Source organism: Streptopelia decaocto (genome assembly GCF_964273445.1).
Source record: "Streptopelia decaocto genome assembly, chromosome: 1".
NCBI lineage: Eukaryota > Metazoa > Chordata > Aves > Columbiformes > Columbidae > Streptopelia > Streptopelia decaocto.
In genome coordinates this window covers 88,408,723-88,429,678 of record NC_138663.1, presented here as the reverse complement: position 1 = coordinate 88,429,678, position 20,956 = coordinate 88,408,723, and the positions used below count along the sequence as shown (strand labels likewise).

Here is a 20,956-nt window from a genome sequence, read left to right as displayed (position 1 = left end):
GGGGAGAGAGTCTTAAATTCAAGAAAACTTAAATGCCTAGCATGGTGACATGAGTTACACTAATTTTAGTTTTCACTTAGAGCGAATTATGTGGCTTCCAATTGAATATGCAAGAAAAAATGCTCATAATACATTACAATAATCTTTTTGGCAAGTGTATCAATGCAGCAGCTACACAGATTCAGTCCCTAAAATCTCTACAGTTCCCAAAAAAGACAAAAAGTTCGTACCATTGTTCGGGAGTTTCGATGACCTTTATAAACCATCTTTATTAAAGGACGTCTAATATTCAACGTTTCCAATTCTTCCATTTCTTTTCTTTCTTTCCTCCTTCTGAAGAGCTCCTGAATGCGGGCAACAGCAGATCGTCTGTAAATTGCAGACAAAGAGAACACTACTGAAAGTCCATCTCTAAACACTGAAATGGGCTATCAAAAGGACTATAAAATAATAATTAGGCACTCAAAAACACATTCTCCATAACTTTGGAACAGACACCACAGTTATCCCAAATGTAAAATTACAGACTTTAATTTTTCCATCCTGGCTTAGAACAATGATAGCATGCAAGACAGTGGAATGTCAAGTGATGCAACATTTTATTCCCTCTCTGAAGAACAAAACCAAACTTCAACTGTTGGCAAAATTCACATGCTATTTTATTCTTCAGTGATAGAGATATCCTCCACCCATAATGAGGCAGCAAAATCCTGAAGTGAAAATTCTATGCCAAAACAAAAGTTTTAAAAATTTAAAAAGTTATTAAGGATCTAGTGAGCCTTCCAGTGTGATTTGTTTTTCCCTCAAATTTAATCAAAGGTATTTCTCTTCACTGTTTCTGTATGACAAGACTCAAGATTTAGACAGCTTTTAAAAAGTTCCTACTAAAGTAAGAGATGGTTTGACATCAACTATTGTAGCAGCTATCCCATATGTTAGCAGTGAGGGATACAGCTGAAGATTTCCTAGAATAACAAAGAAAAATTAGCTATATTATATTATATTATATTATATTATATTATATTATATTATATTATATTATATTATATTATATTATATTATATTATATTATATTATATTATATTATATTATATTATATTATATTATATTATATATTTTGGTTTAGGATTCTAGTGTGAAAACACCCTGTTGCCAAAGTTTTCCTGTTTAGCTCTGAAGTTCCCAGCTTCCCATAATTCCAGTTACAACCAAACTGTCACATCCCAGCACCTGCAGCCTCTTTTTCTTCTTTTATTCCATGTCAGAGTTGCTATTGCCTTTGAGGTCCTGAACACAGTGCACTGAACACAGTGCAAATCTCAAGCTACAGATTTTAGCAGAATGCAAGGAGGGAAGCTATTACAGGAATTTATATGATCCTGAAAAGCAAACTGAGCCGGAACTGAATATAGTTGCAACTTCAGTACACTACTACCAGAAAGCTAGTAACTTGTATTTGTTCACAAATAATGCGATTTGGTGTTTTAGTCACTGATCCTGGAGACTCTTGCAACAAGTTCCCTTTCAAGCAAAACACCCACCACATCTATTCATAACTAATTCTCACAGCCAGTGGTCTGCTTAGACTTTTGTTCCATTTTTTCTCATAGGAGAAAGTTGGACCAAAAAAATTAAGGTAAAGAAAGTGTTATCCTACAGGTAGGCAAAGAAATAAAATGAATGCAAGTTATGCGTCATTAATACAGATTAAAACAAACAAACAACAACAAAAAAAAAACCACAAAACCAAACCTGTCATACTAAGATCTTCTAATTCAGCTAAGCTTTTAGAAGAAATTTTAATACTTATTTTTACAGAAACTAGAAGAGATTTGCAAGCACTAGCCAAAGGATCCACTTAACAGTGGACTATTTATTATAATGCATTTCTTGGAAGTTTGTCTAGCAAACAATCCCAGAAAAAACAGACTATTACTGCTTCCTTTGCAAGAGTTTTCTATCCCCTCAAATTCTCATATCTGGGCAATTTTCTAGTTCCTCCTTCTTATACTACACTAAATAAACGTACTGTATTTGTTAGTTAGTCCACATAACATATGGAGTCTCAACTTTAATCTTCAACAGACTTAAGAGTTCTTCACAAAGTCTTCATACAAAGGAGGAAAACAAGAAGCCTATATTCTTAATCTACTGTGCTTTGAAGATCACAGAATTATTCTCTTCACCAGTTTAAATCTATGTGAAGGAAAAAGAAGGGTGGCATGTACATGACAGGCTGCATAAAACACAGAAACTTTAAACGGTTATTTGCACATATTTGGTTTCAGACTTGTTTTTAAAAAAGGAAGTTTTTGTTTGAGAACGTAAAAGTGAGAATCCTGTAACAACTACTCTACTACCAACACCATCAGTGATCACACAGCTTTGGAATCAGCAGACAGCACAGTAAGGTCCTTTCAGCTTCTGAAGCACACCTGCCAGCCTTACATCTAGCACTTACTATAATTGCTATTTGTATTTTCACTGTAGTTATCCACATTAATTAATTAATTAATTAATTAAGGATGTGCAGTTGAAAAGCTGAGTTAAACATCATTAGAACTGACAAAACAGAAGACTTGTCTAGCTCTTTTGGAAGGGTTACTTGCTAGAGAGCAGTAGCAAATCATGGGATTAGAACATGGGATTAAAGTAACTAACTGGTAACCCAAAGTAGTTTCTTGCATAATTTGTATTTTAGCATCTCTAGAAAAATGAATCTCCTCCTCTAATCTCCCCTAGGCTTGAATGCAGACATTACAAAAAACCCTCAAAACTATTCAGCAGTCAGAATCATGCATTTTTAAATAAAAGCAGAAGCACAGAAGCGACTTTTCATAAAAACTGTCTTTTAACTAAATTCAGCTCTGAAGTTAACCTGATTTTGGGCCTTATTTTAAAAAGGCATGAACAGATTGATATTTTGTTATCTTGTAAAGCTGGCGACTACCTTCAACAGGGAGAATGCAGCCAAGCACACACAGCTACAACTGTGATACTGTTACCAGGCACTCTAATGACATACTGCTAAAAGCAGGAACCTGGCAGAGGCTAGTCTTTTCCAGAAAAGATAAATATGAGCCCAATCTAATGACACTTCAGAACAAAGAAGTTACAGGAAAAGAATTCTCTCCGAGACGTATTACTTCTTCCATAACTACACACTTTCTCTATATTTTTAAGTCACACACAAAAATTAAGAATTCAAACACGGTTTTGTGGCTTTTTAATTTTCATTTGTATTTGTGATAAGCAACACCTATCTGTGCCAACATAAACTTAGGCAGCAGCCTAATCACTTGGAGCATCAGCAGATACAGAAGCACGCTGTGCAATTTGTACTGTTCTGAAGTTGAGCCTAAGCCAAGCCTGACTGTGAGCAGCTGTTTCCCTTCCAACCTCTGTACTCTTCAAGTACAAAGTATCAGATAATGTAATTTACACACATTGTGTCAGTAACTCCATCAATTGATACAGTTTTATTATGCATTCACATTTGGGCATCAAATAATGAAGATGCCAGAAAACTGCTCGATCTAGATTAATGCTATTAATTTTATGGTACAGAAAACATTAGGTCTTATAAAGCCAATGAAACTGAACTTTTAGTTATGCCCTCATATAGTAAGTAGTGTTCTGACTTCAGAATAATTCAGTACTACTGTCAGGTTTGCAGGTATAAAGCCTTTTCAAGTGCATTTTGCCGAATGTTATGGTACCTTAGTGCAATATCTTACCATAGAGTTGATGTCTGTATTAACAGTTTAACAAGATATTTGGTACTTTCATTACTTCAATGGAGTGTGCCTTGTGGAAAGATAAGTTTTAAATATTACATTCAAAAGTAAGAAGATAGAGATGAACCAGAGCACAACTTCTCCCCTTACTATCAGCCAGGTTTGAAGTCTTCAAAGTTGATTGCTGTAAACATTAATTATCAAATTAGGCTTCAGATGAGTGGACTAGACATTTAGGAGTGAAGCCATTATATTCTTTCAATTAAATATAGGTTGAGGAAAAAAAAAAGCCCCAAACCACAAATACCCTGTGATGTAGACTTATCCACAGCTATGTATTACACACAGAGAGAAATGGAAAAGATGTAAACATGTAAGTTAAGCCTTTAAAAAAAAAAAAGTCACATAAGGCATTTTCTGTATGTTTAGAAATTCTGATTTTTTAACAAATATCTATGCAATTTACACAATTAAATAACTAGTTCATTTCCTAAAGCACAATATGCCACATATTGCTCTTCTAAAAAAAAAAGATATTTTATTTTAGAGAGTTGCATACCTCATTTCCTAATCTATGTTACTCAACAATTTCTGGCTAACTACCCCTGCATGTTTTAAAACAACTATGCTCTTCTACTAAATAGAAGAGAGGCAGACAAAATTAATTATATGTTTTTTTAAAAGAGGGAAAATTGAACAATTATCCATCAACTGAATCTGTAAACAATCTACAGGAATTCTGCTACAAACTTTGTTCCATTAGAGGTCCAGATGTAGTGGCTGCCACAAGATTAGTCAGGTACCCTAGATAATCCTGCATCTTCCAAACACCATTGTCTCAGACAGATCATCTCCTGAGCTAGGCTGCAGCAGTTGGCTGTAAAGCTCATGTGTACTTTCTTCCTTTTTCCATCCCTCTTGTCTCAGCTCTGTATTGAGTATCAAGCTCGGTATCGATTTCTCTAGTATTAAGGATTTTTGTCACTTCTTAAGTTTCCAAACTTACTTAGACACACATTGTCTCTTTTTGCTAAGTACAAGAAACCCCAGGTTCTTATCTTCTGTTCTTCCAAGTTTGGAGTTTTTTTTCCACTCTTGTTGCTGTTTTCTCATTTGAACTATTTTCCCTATTGCAAACAACCACAGGGAACCCAAGGCTTATAACCATTAATTTAGAACCTCTTTCTCTGATGTCTTATGGTCATTTCCTCATTGACTATGTAGAGAAATCCACCTGCCAGCTACCATGCCCAAGAATTCCAGCCCCATGTCTTAAGCTGCTATCATCACAGAATCGCAGAATGGCTGGGGTTGAAAGGGACCTCTAAAGCAGGTTCACCCAGAGCAGATTGCACAGGAATGTGTCCAGGCAAGTTTTGCATGTCTCCAGAGAAGGAGACTCCACAACCTCTCTGGGCAGCCTGTTCCAGGGATCTGGCATCCTCAAAGTAAATAAGTTTCGCCTCATATTCAGATGGAACTTCTTGTGTTTCAGTTTGTGCCTGTTGCCCCTCATCCTATCGTTGGGCACCACTGAAAGGAGTCTGGTCCCATCCTCTTGACACCCACCCCTGAGATATTTATAAGCATAAATGAGATCCCCCCTCAGCCTTCTCTTCTCCAGGCTGAACGGACCCAGCTCTCTCAGTCTTAACTCATAAGAGAAATGCTCCAGACCCCTAAAAATCTCCATAGCCCTCTGCTGGGCTCTCTCCAGTAACTGCTTCTCCTTCTTAAACTGAGGAGCCCAGAACTGGATGCAGTACTCCAGATGTGGCCTCACCAGGGCAGAGCAGAGGGGGAGGACAACCTCCCTCAACCTATTGGCCACACTCTTCCTAATACACCCCAGGATGCCATTGGCCTTCTTGGCCACAAGGGCACATTGCTGACTCATGATCAACCTGTTGACCACCAGGACTCTCAGGTCCTCCTCTGCAATGCTGCTTTCCAGCAGGTCATCCCCTAACCTTTACTTGTCCCTGGGGTTATTCCTCCCCAGGTGCAGCAAAGTCAAATGAAAATCAAATCCCGTGCAGTATGGTGACTAATTAATAAGCCATTGTACTGGTCTTTACCTCAAGCCATGAGTGCTCTCACTATTTTACCCTTCTGATTTTCCTCCCCATCCCACTGGGGGAAAGTGAGTGAGCAGCAGTGTGGGGCTGAGCTGCCTGCCAGGGGTTAACCCTCAACCACCATATTAAAATATATCCCTTTTCTAAATATCAAGATTTGGTTATATTTCTGACTGTAGCTACTTAATGACCATATTCCTTTAGAAGTCTCTGAACATACAGAAGATACTTACTACTGCTGTCAAAACCACGGACAAAACCATCATGTTAACAGCACACTGGCTCTACCTCAAGTCCAAGTCATTTCACTGCTGATCATGTGAAAAGAGATGTTTACCATAATGCACTCCTAAGTCATTTCCTGGCCTTCCAACGCAATCAATATTTTAACAGTTCTCAGCTACAAAACATTTGTAAATTTTCACCTGATATGCTGCAGAATGACAATGAAAATCGGAGAAAAATACACTGCGAAAAATTCTGTGCTGAATACATAGTTCATTTTTATATTAAATAAATAGCAATATGAAACAAATATTCCCATAGGCTGTGCTGAAGAGCTAAAGAACTCCGTAGTAAGCATGTTTAATATAGAATGAATGCCTATAATGAAATTTAAAGTACAAAAAGTACACAGATACATGAACCTTTAAGAAAGTTGCAGAGTTAAATTCATGTATTCCAATTGTAGCTAAAATTGGAATATAAGATAAAGAAATATACATCTGCTCTATTTTCCTGCAGGCATTTAAAATACAGAACTCAGGGTAAGTCTTTTAAGAAATCACCTGTCAAGTATTTTCCTTTCCAGCCACACAACACCAATACGTTAATTTTCACCACTAGAATAATTTTTGTGCCGTTTTCCCTATATATAGCCTTTGGCATTAAATCACAGTAGACAGTTTCTCCCTCTTATGACAGGTGGCCAAACACAATTGCTCAAATTGCCTTTTATGTTCCTACAAATAATTCACTCAAGTATTTCAATTAAGAATACAAGATCAAGTGACTTTTTAATTTAATTCAATTAGAAGAAATACTCTATAAGATATAGCATGTATCTTGTTAAATATGTATTATCAAATATAGCTTTATTAGTTATGCCTTTCCATAACCTTTTTCAGGCAAAAAATATAAGCCATCTCTAATACTTATATTGTTATATTTTTGTCCAGAACTGGGTGTTCTCTACTACCAGACAAAGCAAGTCAGCAGTGGCACATGCAAATATAACTCGTTGCTTTTTATAAACTTCACACTTTTCAAATTCCATTAATTTCTACAGCACACAATAAAAAGGTTAATAGGTTGTTAAATGTATATGCTGACATTTCTTTTCAATTTCCATGCAATACATGCAACTAAATATAACTCAAGCAATATGCTCTGTAATTCATAGCATTTAAAGTACAGCAATTTTTAAAATGCCAGTTAGACAGGAAAAACAAGAATCTGATAAATCCATTATATGGCAATAAAAAGGAGGAGGGGAGGAAGAAAATAATTACCTCATTATTCTATCACCTATCGCTGTTCCTCTGATATTATATCTAGTAAAGGGAACAACAACTAAAGTCATTCAAAAATGCTCAGTATCATGTTTTTAAAAGGTTAGCATCTATTACAAAAGGTGCTCTACGTGTTCCAACTGAAAAGATTCCCTGTCCTCAATGTGTTAGTATATGAAGCTACTTTGATTTCAGCAAAAATAGTATTCAGATTACGTAACGGTACACAAAGTTGATCTTATAAAACAAAGTAATTCTTCATAGATCATGGTAGAAGTGGAAGCAGCTGTGTAATCATTTCCATTTTACATTCATATGTGTTTGAAATTTTAACCTACTAGTTTAACATTTTCCAGGGTTAGCCTCTGCTCATAGATCAGCTTCTGTCAAAGTCCAAACAAAATTAGTTCAGTCATTTAAGTAGGAAAGCAGCCCTCAGAGTTGTTTTAACTGATTTGTGAAAATTAAGATCAATCTATTAAAAACTGCGCTCTCTATGCATGAAGTACACAGATTTTTGCATCGATTTTTTCCCCCACAGATTACGAATACGGTGTCAAGGCAAGACATATTATCTATCTTTGTTCCAACTAAATTTGTTGGACTTAGTAAGTCTGAAAGAAGATATGCTATGTGCATACTTCAAGACTTAAAAACCTGCATATCTCATATTTGTAAGAGAAGGGATCCTTACTTGTAGACTCAATAGAAGGCCCAGAAGGTTATTTTCTCCATTGACTATCTACCTAAACTGTCATGCTGTACAAAACAGGACTCATTTTGTTTAATTTAGAAATATTCTGTGCAGTGCCTTATACATTTTGTTAAAAAGAGCATGTATTGACTAGCCCAGTTACAATAAAAGAATTAACTTTTTATCTTCTTTTAATCACTAATCTTCACCATTCCTATTGTGATGCTCGGTAATACAGAAAAGCCAGATGTCACACTCTCAGTTATTTCTTTCAAAGAAATGTCCTTCTGTGTCAAAACTATTCCTAGCTGACTCCTAGTCAACATTCATCTGACTTAGCCAATTTATCAACCAGAGGATCATGGTATTTCTACACATTTTGCTGCTACTATTCTATGTCCTTTTCAAAATATTAAAGCAGGTGCAATCTCTGTGTTTGTGTATCTGCTGCACGATCTATCCTGATAGTTTAGTTTCAGGTTACTTGGTGAGAAACTATCTATCCTCATTGTGTTTTGAGATTTATAAACATCCACAAAAAGAGATTATGCCCCTTGTACCTATTCTTAGATTATATGTGAGAGAGAGAAAAAGACCCAGTCCTCAGTTTGAAAATGTTAGAAGTTGGATTTGTACCCAAACAAAATCCAAATAATAGAAGCTCTGTAAACATTACATTTGCAAAAGGGACAACATTCTATTCATAAATCTGAAATTTACATCCATCTTGATAAAACTAAAGTGAGACCAGTAAAGTTGATGCCGCAGGAAGTTCTCCATTTATTTACCTGCAGGTATTGTCAACAGAGCTATCAAAAGCGTATTTTTGCCTCTTTTCCTTAAGAGGACATTTAAGATAATTTCAGAGTACAGAATCAGAACTCTACCCTTCCTTTCTCAGTGGAGAAAATTGTACTTTACAGTGGGAAAATGACTCTGTGACAGTTTCCTTTATCTTCATTTCCCCAACTGCAGACTTTCTCCTCAATGTAAACAATACCTAGTTATTATATAAAAAACACAACCTAAAGAAACCTAAAATGTTGTAGACAAAACTAGTAGTACTATGTACTGGAAAAGGCTTATTAGTCAAATAGCTTTCAGCATTCTGTTTCAGAAGGCTACAGCCTCTTTTTTCTTTCTCGTCCTAGAGAAAAATTAGAACTTTTTTTTTTTTTTGCCACTGCATAAAATAGGTTTAGATTGTTGCAGGCTAGCCTTATAACCTTGTCCAGAAATGAAAACATAAAAAACCCCACACGCACACAAAAGCCCCACAGCAACTCCCCTCCTAGATATTCCAGAGAGAGAAAAATCTACTTTATTACTTCTGTATTAATGCCATTAATTATCTTATAGGAAGACACATTGGAAACTAAATTATTAGATAAACTTGAGAAAATGAAATTTAGTAAAGGAATTGTTAGGCAACACAATTTACTAAGTGGGAAACGAGAAAATGTAAGTCTATAGGAAGCATACTGGTGGAGTTCAGCACCAGTCTTGCAGGCAGTTTTCTTTAATATATTGCTAATAGTCTGAGCAAAATATAGGAATGTTCTCATGCAGTGCACTGAGGACATGAGGTTGGGTATCTTTATGAATATAGAGGGGAATGTAGGACCTTGAGAAAAAGAGGTGGGTAGAAATTCAGTAGTATAAAATTGACAGTCATAAACTTCTGAGCTTCCTTCTGGTGAAAGATAAGAACATATTAATTAGAAATGACAAAAGAGGAAAGATTTCAGTACACTAACTAAGGAGAAGGATATAACTACAGCTCACTTGTGTCTCAGAGAATCTTCTCTAGACCAGGAGTAATACTCATACCATTAATCCTAGTAAAAACCAAACAGTTCAGGATGCATAATTCTGGTCTACCATATTCAGGAAAGAAGTGGAACATGGAGGAACACAGACAGGATCCAGCACGATGGCAGGAAAACCACAAATTTTTACTGTTAGGAGTGAGAAAAATTTGGCACTCTTAATCTAATTCAGACAAAAGCTGAAAATGGACAGGATGAACATCATTCAAACTATAAGCACTGGGTATAAAAAATTTTTTTCAACCAAAACAGTACATTAGCACAAACCAAAATGACTAATTTTAGTCAAATTATACCCATTATAGCAGCAATGCTTTGAGGTAGCTTCCCACCAGCTAAGGGGCCATCGCAATTTTATATACATTTAATCAGTTTATGAAAGGGATTATATGCTATAACAGATCTCGAAGTAGTAGTAGAGAGGACTTCCAGTTCCTTTCACTCTGTTTCACATAAGATATAAATACTAAGAGGGCCTACAGCAAGCCTTTAAGATCACCAGTGCCTATTTTCTATCTAGAATCCAAACTCCTTTAAGCACACACAGGATGTCTTACTTTTCCTTCAGTATCTAAGAGGGCATTTAGAAACTCCCGAAACCAGGAGAACATAACATAAACATATATCTGACTGCTCAGAAGGTAAACTAGAAAACTCCACTGCTTGCACACACACACACAGAAGCAGAACAAAATGAATTGGTCAGGCATTAAACCTGAGTAATGAAAGCCTGGAGGCAATCCTAAACCAGTAGTGACTACACAGCAACTTTTGTGAGGTTTTTTGGGGGGGAAGAATAAGGGAGCAGGGGGCTGCACAAAGAATTTTAATTCTATCATTTATTTAGTTGAATCATATTTCCTATATCATAAATTTAAACTGCTACAGGAAAAAAAAATCTCACTGCACACATACAATGAAAAAGAGCATGTCAAATGAAGTGTAACTTTATTTAAGATGTTTCCACTAGTGGGAAATTCTAACAGTTATATGATACCTGGAAGTGTCATTCTTATAACATTCCTATAGAAACTATTACATCGTACAGGCAACATAAAGTGCCTGAAGAGAAGCTAAAAATCCTGCTTGAAAGCAGAAATGGAATTAAAATTACAGGGCTTTTCACATTTTGTTCTTCAATGATTTGATTGCAACAAACATTTGCTTTGCAATGGAAACTATTTCTGCCATCAGATATTTATCTACAATCCCTTAGTACTGCATAGAAAGTTAATGGATTAAGGCAGAATCTGTATATATTGGCTTTTTTCATAAACACTGTGATAAGAATTAGTGATAAGAATTACTCATACTATGTAATGAAGCAACTACTGACTGTTCTTTTTGTCACTACTGTCAATGTGGTGGCTTATGACATTTTTTTAACTGCAAATTATTCACAACCTTTTCTATACACAACTATTAATTTTTTTCTGATGTCCTAATGAATACATATTGTAATGCTGCCTGCAAAGAATTTGCATAGCTAGTATAAGAAATTAATAGCAAGATAACGCTGCCTTTGAACAGGATAGGAGTAAAGCTAAGGCATCAGACACTAAGTTACATAACATCTAAAACAAGTAAAAAAAGGTGTTTACTTAAGTTTTACAATAGAGATGTTGCTTAAATAATTATGATGGGTTTTAAAACGTCCAAGAATTGAAATTAGTGAACAAAGGTATTAATTAAAACAGCAATATCAAGGGGGCTAAGTTTACTGAATGATCAAACAGTATATATGGCTGTTTATATTTTACAAAAAAAATCCACAAAGCTTACTAAGTGTGTCTTTTATTAATGATGACAACTAGTAATCTACTTTTTTTTTTTGACTGCCAGACATACTGGTATTCAATAACCAACAAAAGGAAAAGGATTACAGGATTTCTCCTTTGAGAAAAAGAAGCAAGAATGAAAAATTGAACACATCGGTCTTAATGTATGTACTACAGACAAATACAACATTGCTGAACAACAACAGTTAACAGCTCTTGCTTTGCCAAAGTAAGAACACCTAAAGTATAGCTGAAAGAAAATGCAGACTCATGTATACAAATGTATTAACTTTCTATACTTAAGACTACTGGGAGTATAATAAAAAATGAACTGCAAATACTTAGCACTGGGGTATTCAGCACGCAATAAATAAGCACAAAGAGGTATTAGATCTATAGGAGCTTGCCTGGCTAGAGGGGAGAATATAGCTATACATATCTTAGATGTGGGCAAATTAGACTTATCCATCAAGGTCCTGGCTAGTTGCCAAAGAATAACTTATTTTAATTAAGGATACGAAGCATGCATTTCTAGATCTTCCATTAAAAAAATGCATTTTGCCGAGCAATAGCACAAATAAATATTCCTCTAACCTGTGTCCTGGTCCTCCTCGATACCTTGCCCCTGGGATCAGAACAGGATCATCATCACTATCATCGGTTTCTTGGAGAGCTGAGGTCCTGGTAGAGGACTCGTCTGGAGTCGCAAGACCTGAGGATTCTGCATGTGGCTGAGGTTCATCGTTTGCAGCAAGTGAGTTGGCAGAGGATTCAGCACTTTGACTTGAAATTTCTTGATTTGTACTTTTTTCACAGGAGAATTCTTCCTCTGCATTTTCAGAGACAGTGCCAGCATGGGGACCACTTTCTTCTGGTCGGATTCCACAGTGCTCATGACCAGGTTTATCTGATAAAGCTAACATAAAATTCAGGGGAAAATAAGTAACAGCATTAATCATTATAGCCTATTTTAAAAGACATTATAAATGGTCACAAAAGTTGAATTATGCGTACTGAGTTTATACTAGAAATTTAGTTTTCCATTCTCTACTTCTTCATGTAACTAACTTTGAAAGAGTACAGATACATACTTGCTTCTGTTGTCTCTACAGTTTCATCGGTAGTTTTCAGTTCTTCAGCACTTGAGTCTTCCTTGTGAGATTCATCAGGAACTCCTGAATTAACTTAATATTAAATCACATTATTTCATTTAGATGCACATCTATAATGTAAGTAAATCTAAATGATACTAGCACTCCTAGATCAAACCAAAGGAAGCAATCCCCTCCAAAGTCCACATCACTTTACTGACATCTCGGATACTAATCACATAAAAGTCAGTATATATAAACCTATCTAGTTCCCTAGGTCAATACACTAACAAAGAAAAAGGTATTACTTTCTTGTTCCTTAATGTACTTAATATCCTATTCTATGAGAACTTCAGCTGCAAAAATAGCATTAATATTCTTGGAACATACGATCACTTACTGAAAGCTATTATTTCTGAAGGCAGAAATTAAGTTATCCCTCTATTAAAAGGGATTTACAAAGAAAACCCTCCTCTGGTACCAGTCATTTGACTTGACTGCCCTTTTGGCAATGAGTTGAGCCAGAAAACCACGTGTAACAAAATACAGTGAAAGCTTGAAAGAAATGTAACGAAGTATCAAGCACACATTCATGATTGAAAGTGCAGTTGTTTTATTTTTGGATACAAATTGGGGAAGAATACATCCGCAAGATAAAAGAATAAGGGGTTTAGAACTAAAGACAGAAAAAGTTAACTTTGTTTATTTGCAACTATTTCAGGTTGGTATCTTTTTCTTTCCTAAAAAATTAATGTTCTATTATGGCTGTATTCTGCCTTCGTATGCATGCATATGAGATTCCCATTGTTTTCAATGGTAGTCATGAACATAGGACAGCAAAATTTTTCCTTAACATTACAGAAATAACACTGTATCTTACTTGTTTCTTCATCTTCAAGTCCTGACTCTCCTGAGGCTTTTGTCTCTATAGAGTCTTCTTGGCCTTCAGTTTTGCAATGATTTCCACTTCCTCTAGAGCTTGAATTTGTGCTGCTCCTGGCAGCATAACATGTTAAAAAAAAAAAAAAAAAAAAAAAAAAAAAGTAAATAGATAATATAACATTGCAATAGCACAGCCTGACCATCATCAACTTTCTCACGGCAATCTCATAATAGCTCCTGGCAGCAGCTACAACTAACAACCTTCACAGTCATTTCAGAATTCTCTTCTGTTATGTCCATCACTACTCTTCGCACACTGTTCCTCTGCATCATTGAATCCTGTTCTCTCCTTTTTCTTTTTTTAGTCTTTAAAGGCTTTCTTTATTATTTTCCAAAATATTGTGAGAACTCGGAAGGATTTGTTCTCTTTCACTATTTACACATTTTTTCTAGGTATAAATGATCAGAGATCTTAAAGGTATTACCGGTTGTTAGCTGAGCACTAATACATGATCTTATCCCATCCAATTAAAAAAATGATTCAGATAAAATTCACCAGGTTCTTCACCATTAACTATTACTTCTGTACCTTTTAAGGCACAGACTTCTAATGTCAGCTGTAAGTCCTCAAAGTTTCATTATTTCTCAAGATTTATTAGAAGCTGGTACTTGAGATTTACTCTTCACTCATGTTTAGATAGCTATTGTGGAATGCCAATTTCTGTTTACAATAAGGAAAATTATTCCTCAGGAAATATGTATCACCACTGTCCTGAACGTCATCTAAACTAATGTTTTTAAACTCTCTAGAAAATACCTTATTTTAAGAAATACAAAGCCTTGCTCCTGAGCGCTCTCATTCTCTCCCATCCCATATCTGTGTTATGGCCTCAAACTTTGGCAAATTGCTGGACAAAAGTGGAAACAAAGATGAGTTCTGGGAATTATAAGCATGATTCTCAATAATTTAGACTGTAGTGTTACATGCCTCTTCTTACCTGTATATGTTATTACTAAACTACTTCATATACTACGTTGCTAGAAGCAGCACATGCCTAGTCTAGATTCTTGAGACTCTAGTATAGACTTCAGTGCTTTTATTTTTTACATTAAATATGGGAGCTTTTACTCATCTTGATGAGCAATAGTGTGTTTCATTGTTATACTGGATTTGGAGTATGTAAAATATTTTTGTTAGCCCTTAGAGTATTCCTTCTAAATCAAGAATTTTCAGCATTATTTCTGAAGGGACAGACAAGAAGGGTACTACTAACACACCAAGTTGAGGATTTTTGCTATTTCATGCCTCTTATGATATAATCACCTTTATTAATATAATCACATTCTGAGCATTAAGACTTTTTTTATTTTACTCTTAGGAATCTACTTCCTAGCTCAATGCTAATATACATTGATGTATTGCTCTAATATTTACTTCAATGTTATTTTTCACAGTGGCAGTTACATGAAGAGGATGTTTTTGAGAGACCAAAATAACACCCTGTGCTTTCATCACATGAAGCTCCACTATCTGCTTCCACAGTAGGTTTTCTGTTTCCCCAGTTCTCCACATAACACTCCTTTGAACCGCTACCGATTTGAATCAGTTTTCTCAAAAGCAAGATAAGATTGCACACAGTATTCTAAGTTGCAAAGCAGAGTTGAGCAGCAGCACCATTAATTCTCAGCCTTGGCTGAAGTCTCCCAGCTGGTGACATCTAGGATAATACCTGCCTTTCTAGTAGCTGCATTGTATTGAGAATGAAGCGACTGGTAGTTCCATGTCCTCCATTTTATTTTCGGAAGACCCCCAACTTTAAGATTAGGCATTTGTTATTTGTCTTCAACTGCATAATTTTGTTATATTTAAAATTGCAACCCACTTCTATTATTCCATTCTTTGGCACAACGTTCTTAGTTAACCTCTGAACTGACAATTCCCTGCAAATTTGTCTGGCTTAGGAAATGTTTTTTTCTCTCACTATGCACACAACACTATCCACTACAAAAGCTCCATTAAGTTATCTTACCACCATGATTAGTTTCTTTATCGATCTACCAGTCCCACCTTCAACAGAAGGTCAGCATGGAACTGGAAATCCAGATAGTTTCTCTCAATTACACCATTTATATTTCTAGAACCCGTTATTCTGTCAAATACAACACATTGAATCATGCACATTCTAGCTCCCGTAATTTTGGCTTCTTTCCCACGTACTGCTTGTTTTAATATGCCTTTCTATCAGAAGGTCCAAGAGATTTGTTAAAATATTTGCTATTAGACGGAATAGATATGCTTCCCCCTGCCTCCCTCCCCTTAATCCTAAAATGGAGCTTACTCCTGCTTTGTCCAATTTTTCTGAAGTAATTTCCAAGTCTAATTCTCACATAAGTTGCATTTAGTTCCTGTGACCTTTTCATCAACACCTTCAACTTTACTGGAAACTAATATGAAGTATTTATTTAGTTTTCGCCTCCTCTCAGTATTTCTTAATTGCTCTTCCATTCTCACTGCAATGCAATTAAATGAATAAAGAACTTTATCCCATTTGTTTTTATACCCTTTGAAAAGTTAAAGTGAAGTTAAATTTTAGTACTCTTCGCTCAGTCTTTACTTCCCTAGTTACAGATTTTGGTAATGAATAATTTTCCTGTCCCTCATCTCTATTCCCTGTACACTCTGCTTTTTCTTAATATTGTTCTTGAGGTTGTTCATTGAGTTGTTCATTCAAATTCTCCATCTTCAGAATCACTTATTTCATTAACTGTTTCCAGTGTAAAATGCGTTTTCCAATTTTTGTATTAAAATAAATACAGAAATAAAATGTTAATGTTGTTTAATAAAATTTGAGTTCCATGTTACAGTGGTAGTAATATTATTACATTAAAAACACTAGAATGGATGAAGTATTTGCTAATGCTCTGTTTCTCTTGTGAAATTTGCCTATCCTAAAACATTAAACAAAGATGACTACACAACAAAATGCCGAATTCGTTAAAAGCATTACAGCAAAACTAATTCTTTCAAAGCTTGCTGGATTTGGACTCTAAATAGAAAAACAGTCTGATAGATTGGCTGAATGTCGCAATATTTCAGATTCACATGGGTAAAGTCTTCACTCTTGTGAAAACACACAGAATACTGCTAGAGTTTCCAAAATGCTGTGGGCAAAATATATTTTATGTCTGAAGGCACAGCACTTAAAAGTAGCTAAATGTGGTTGTTTTTTTTCCCCAGTAACAAATGCCAGGAACCATTTCTACTTACTGTCTCCTACAATAATTTTGAAAACATAAACAAATGAATAGGAATAGAAGGAGATAAATTGTTTTGGGAATTGTTCTAGTGATCGACTTTGATAGAAAACCAAGTAAGGGAGGGCAGTTATCAACACTGTGCATTTATTATCTTTAAAGGATGCCATCACTGTAATATCTAAGTAGTGCATAAAGTTAGTATCTTAACCAGATGCATTCATCATAGGGTTTGATGAAGACGGCGCTTTTCAAACTATATTAGCATTAAAGAGATTCACAGTAAATATCACCAAAAAAACCCTCTGGCACAAATTTCATGTTAAAGTAGGACTGTCTTTTACATTCTGAATGCGTTAAGGACTACAGCCATTTCAAATCATCTATATACACCTAAAATATACATATGCCATATGGAAAAATAATTTATCTCTGCATCTATGCTAGTCAAGTGTTAGTGATATGTGCTGATCAATAACCAGTCAAAAATAAAATTAACTTCTTACCACTCATCAGTGAAGTCCAGTTTTATTGTGCTTGTAGTTGTTCCTTCTGTACTGTAGTGCAAACTTAAAACTGGTTCACCTGTTCCTGTTCGTGGCTTATCACTCTCTGGAAAAACGGGGTTGATAAAGTTTCAATGAGCATCAGTAATATACATAAAGCTGTTATATTTCTGAAGATTTATTTAATTGTCCTGACAAAGGCCAAATGAGGTAGTAACATGTACAATGTCTATTTAAGATCTCTTATAGCCGAAGCAAAAAGGTAAGAAGTTTCAGAGTAAACACACCACATTTGCAATGCTTTAAAAAATGTACTAAAATTATTTCTATTTATAAGAGCAAACAAAGAAGATGCTGTCCTTCAACATGCAGGTAAATTAAACTGCAGACAAGTGTGTGTACACACAATATTATCCTTTATAAGCAGATCCCTTTCCTATCAAGTATACTAGCAAGAATATAAAATGGTTTTGGAAGTGGTGTTCAGTCTTTTTTGACTCAGCACCTACACATGAAAAAAAGATGATGAGATCTAGACACAGGCAGTGGTCTAGAAAAACAACCATCCCTTTACTTTTTTTTCTACTTAGAACCCAGTCAACTACCAATACCCTTCGACCTGCTGTAAATTGTCAGCTAGTTGTCATAAAAGCACTGTAAACTCAGGTTCTGAGAGCTTCAGGATTAAAAAGCCTTCATATTTTAATAGCTGTAAGCAGAAGGGAAGTACTTTCTAAACTAAATATTCACATCGTCCAAAAGTGAATCAAACTGAAAACCACTGCAAGTCTGTCAAATATTTGCTCCATATACAATTTTAAGGACGTTCAAAACAGGACTGATCAATGACATCCACCTACCTGCCCACCATCCTTGAGTAAAACTCATGGTCACAGTCTATCTACACGCATGGCACGATTGCTGTTAATAGTGAAGGTGGCCTTGGGCAATACTACAGAGTTAATGGAAAGCGCCATCAGATTAAGCCTCACTACAGAGGTGCCATTCTCTCAGAACTCAGATGGGAGAGTTTAGTCAGCATAAAGCACTACTCAAAAGACCAGTAAGTAGCCTACATAGACTTGCTTTTCATGAATGCTGAGCTTTTTATCTCAGGACTGTTTGGACAAAACCATGTCATATTTTCTTTGTTTTCCAGAATGCAGAAATTTGGCTATAAGTATACTTGCAGTATTGGCATCAGTTTGACCCTTATAATAAAGTAAAAGCTTCAGATCATCTTTGGGTAAACAGCAATTAAAATTTAAAATTCGATTCAAGCACAATCTTAAAAATTCTTCCACTTAAAAGGCTTCTATGAAAATAACATTGGCTACAATACTACCACAGAATATTTATTTTAAAAAATTATTATTAAGTTATAGGAACTATCAAACTGCATATAAGAATTTAACCTTACAATCAGTGCTGACAGGCACAAGCCTGTCACAAAATCAGAGCAGTGATCAGTTGCTCCAAATAATTTTAAATATATATTTTGACATATTCTGAAGACAAATTTTAAAACAATCAAAAACAACAACAACAACAACAAAAAAAAAAAAAACAAAGAAAAATGAAAATATTTTAATGTAAAATAAAATTAACCAAGTACAGCTATGATCCTAATCGTATATAAGGCATGGGCCTCATCCGATGCAAAGAAAAGCTCACAGCCTCTCTAATATAAAAGTTCCAGTTACACTCCTGTTAGAGTGGAACAAGGATAAAACTGATCAAAAGCAAGGTTTCCAGTGCTTGGAATAAACTGAATAAGAAAAGAAACAAATAAGAAAATATTTTATGGTGGCTTATATAGACATTTTGAACAAAAATATAATGTTCTTTCTTAACTAAACAGGTGCTTGCTTTATTTTTTGGCAAACATCTCTTAGCATAAAAGTCTGTTCAATCTTTGATTATCCCTTCCTAAGCAAGTACAAAAACTGATCGTTCCAACAGACTGCACAAGTTACCAGGAGCTGGACTCTGAAAGAGTAATAAATGACATAGTAGGAGAATTATTTACCTTCCTTGTAACAGGTAAAGGCAACACCTATCTTTGAATCAGGAACCCAGACAGACAACTTGCTGCCTTAAATAGTCCCAGACAGCCACCAGACAATGGCTATACTGTAACTTGATACTGTTATGCAACATTTGCCTCAGCACAAAACTAGTTAATATTGCTGACCAAAGTAACAAAACACTGCTATCTATAATCAACATAATTGAATGGTAGGGTTGTGTTATAAAGCACAGACCATATTATCATGTCAGTGCTTTCTGGGCTTAAAATCTCGACATCAAAAAAGTAAATCAAGTCCCCTAACTACGCTTACTGTGGTAGCAATGCTCATGTCTTTTCCACACTCCCAAAGGTGGAAGAATTGCAGTAAACTTATTCAAAGAGGGCACTGATTGAGAAACTCTTTTTACTAATTTCTGGAGACATAACTGCTAAACCATACTGTAGAACAACTTTTTCTTAAATCTACAATAACAAGAGCTATGATTTGGACTGGGTCAGTTTCCTCCTTAATCTAGCCTTAGGGCACAAAATAAATATTAATAAGAACAAGAAAGTTTTTAAAAGACAGATGAGACAAGAATCTGATCATAAACTGCACAGAATGAATTGTGTAGTTCACCAGTTTATATTAAACTTACACAGCTAATGAAAGCTGAATGGGAGCCTCTGTGAAGAAGGTTAATAAGCTTTGCCAGTACATAATTGAACATTCTTTTACAAAAGCCACATAAGATCCAGAAGCTGTGAACTCTTAGTTTTCAAAAAGAACAATGTGATCGCCAAAGACTGACTGGATCTCTTTTGCTGTTTAAAAGACACCTAGATGAGGCTCTTAGGGACATGGTTTAGTACCAGAGTTGGGTTACAGTTGGACTTGATGATCTTAAGTGTTATCACTGCACTTGATTCTATTGTTTAGACAACAGATTTCCTAATAACCTTTCTTTTCAAATTCATAGTTTTCCAAACTAGAAGTAACATTCTGCATCTCTTCAGATGAGCCTTAGCATCACAACAGGAAAACGTTGCCTTAAAACAATCAGAGAACTGGTCTACCAATAAAGTCCAGATAAACAACGTATTTTCTGGGGTTTCTGGGCTAGGTTTATGCCATCTCACCAGATATACTTCAAATTGATAAAAAATGAAGGGAAGAAGAGGAAAAGTCGTACAGCTTCTGTGATTTAGGGGAGAGCTATTGCCAAAACTATCAATCTGATTGCAAGCTCTAAGTGGGGCAAGATAAATTTGTAGCTTGTCAACATCTTACTAAACTCTATCCCCAACTCCTCAAAAATAAGTTGAAACTTTACTTGGATTTTACAGCCAAACACATTAGACTTTAAAGATGCTATCAATAATTTAGAGTCTTATTCCATAAGCAACCCTGTGCTAGACCAGACTCCCATGAAATGGTCCATTCTCCAGGTATCTACAGGAAGAAGGGTAGCTTGAAACTACCATCCTTAAACTGAAGATAAAACCTTATTAAAAAACAACAACAAAATAACTGAAAGCAGTAACCCACATGTACACTTTTTCCCCTAGACAACACACCCGTGC

At 35.4% G+C, this 20,956-nt stretch overlaps 1 protein-coding gene across 8 annotated transcripts in view; it reads right to left on the bottom strand.

Annotated features, from left to right (window-relative positions):
* The window catches only part of DCAF6 (DDB1 and CUL4 associated factor 6), a 92,868-nt gene that overhangs the window by 12,119 nt on the left and 59,793 nt on the right, over nucleotides 1-20,956 (bottom strand). For 5 of the 8 annotated variants that reach the window (XM_082043137.1, XM_082043141.1, XM_082043142.1 and 2 more), the window contains 6 exons: nucleotides 17,362-17,467; nucleotides 13,599-13,714; nucleotides 12,719-12,811; nucleotides 12,222-12,543; nucleotides 7,327-7,368; nucleotides 231-369 (listed from right to left, as the gene is read on the bottom strand). In XM_082043137.1, coding sequence (XP_081899263.1) covers nucleotides 231-369; nucleotides 7,327-7,368; nucleotides 12,222-12,543; nucleotides 12,719-12,811; nucleotides 13,599-13,714; nucleotides 17,362-17,467 — 818 coding nt within the window. The remainder of the gene's footprint in view (nucleotides 1-230; nucleotides 370-7,326; nucleotides 7,369-12,221; nucleotides 12,544-12,718; nucleotides 12,812-13,598; nucleotides 13,715-17,361; nucleotides 17,468-20,956) is intronic. The other 3 variants (XM_082043138.1, XM_082043140.1, XM_082043139.1) reach the window with 3 other exon arrangements.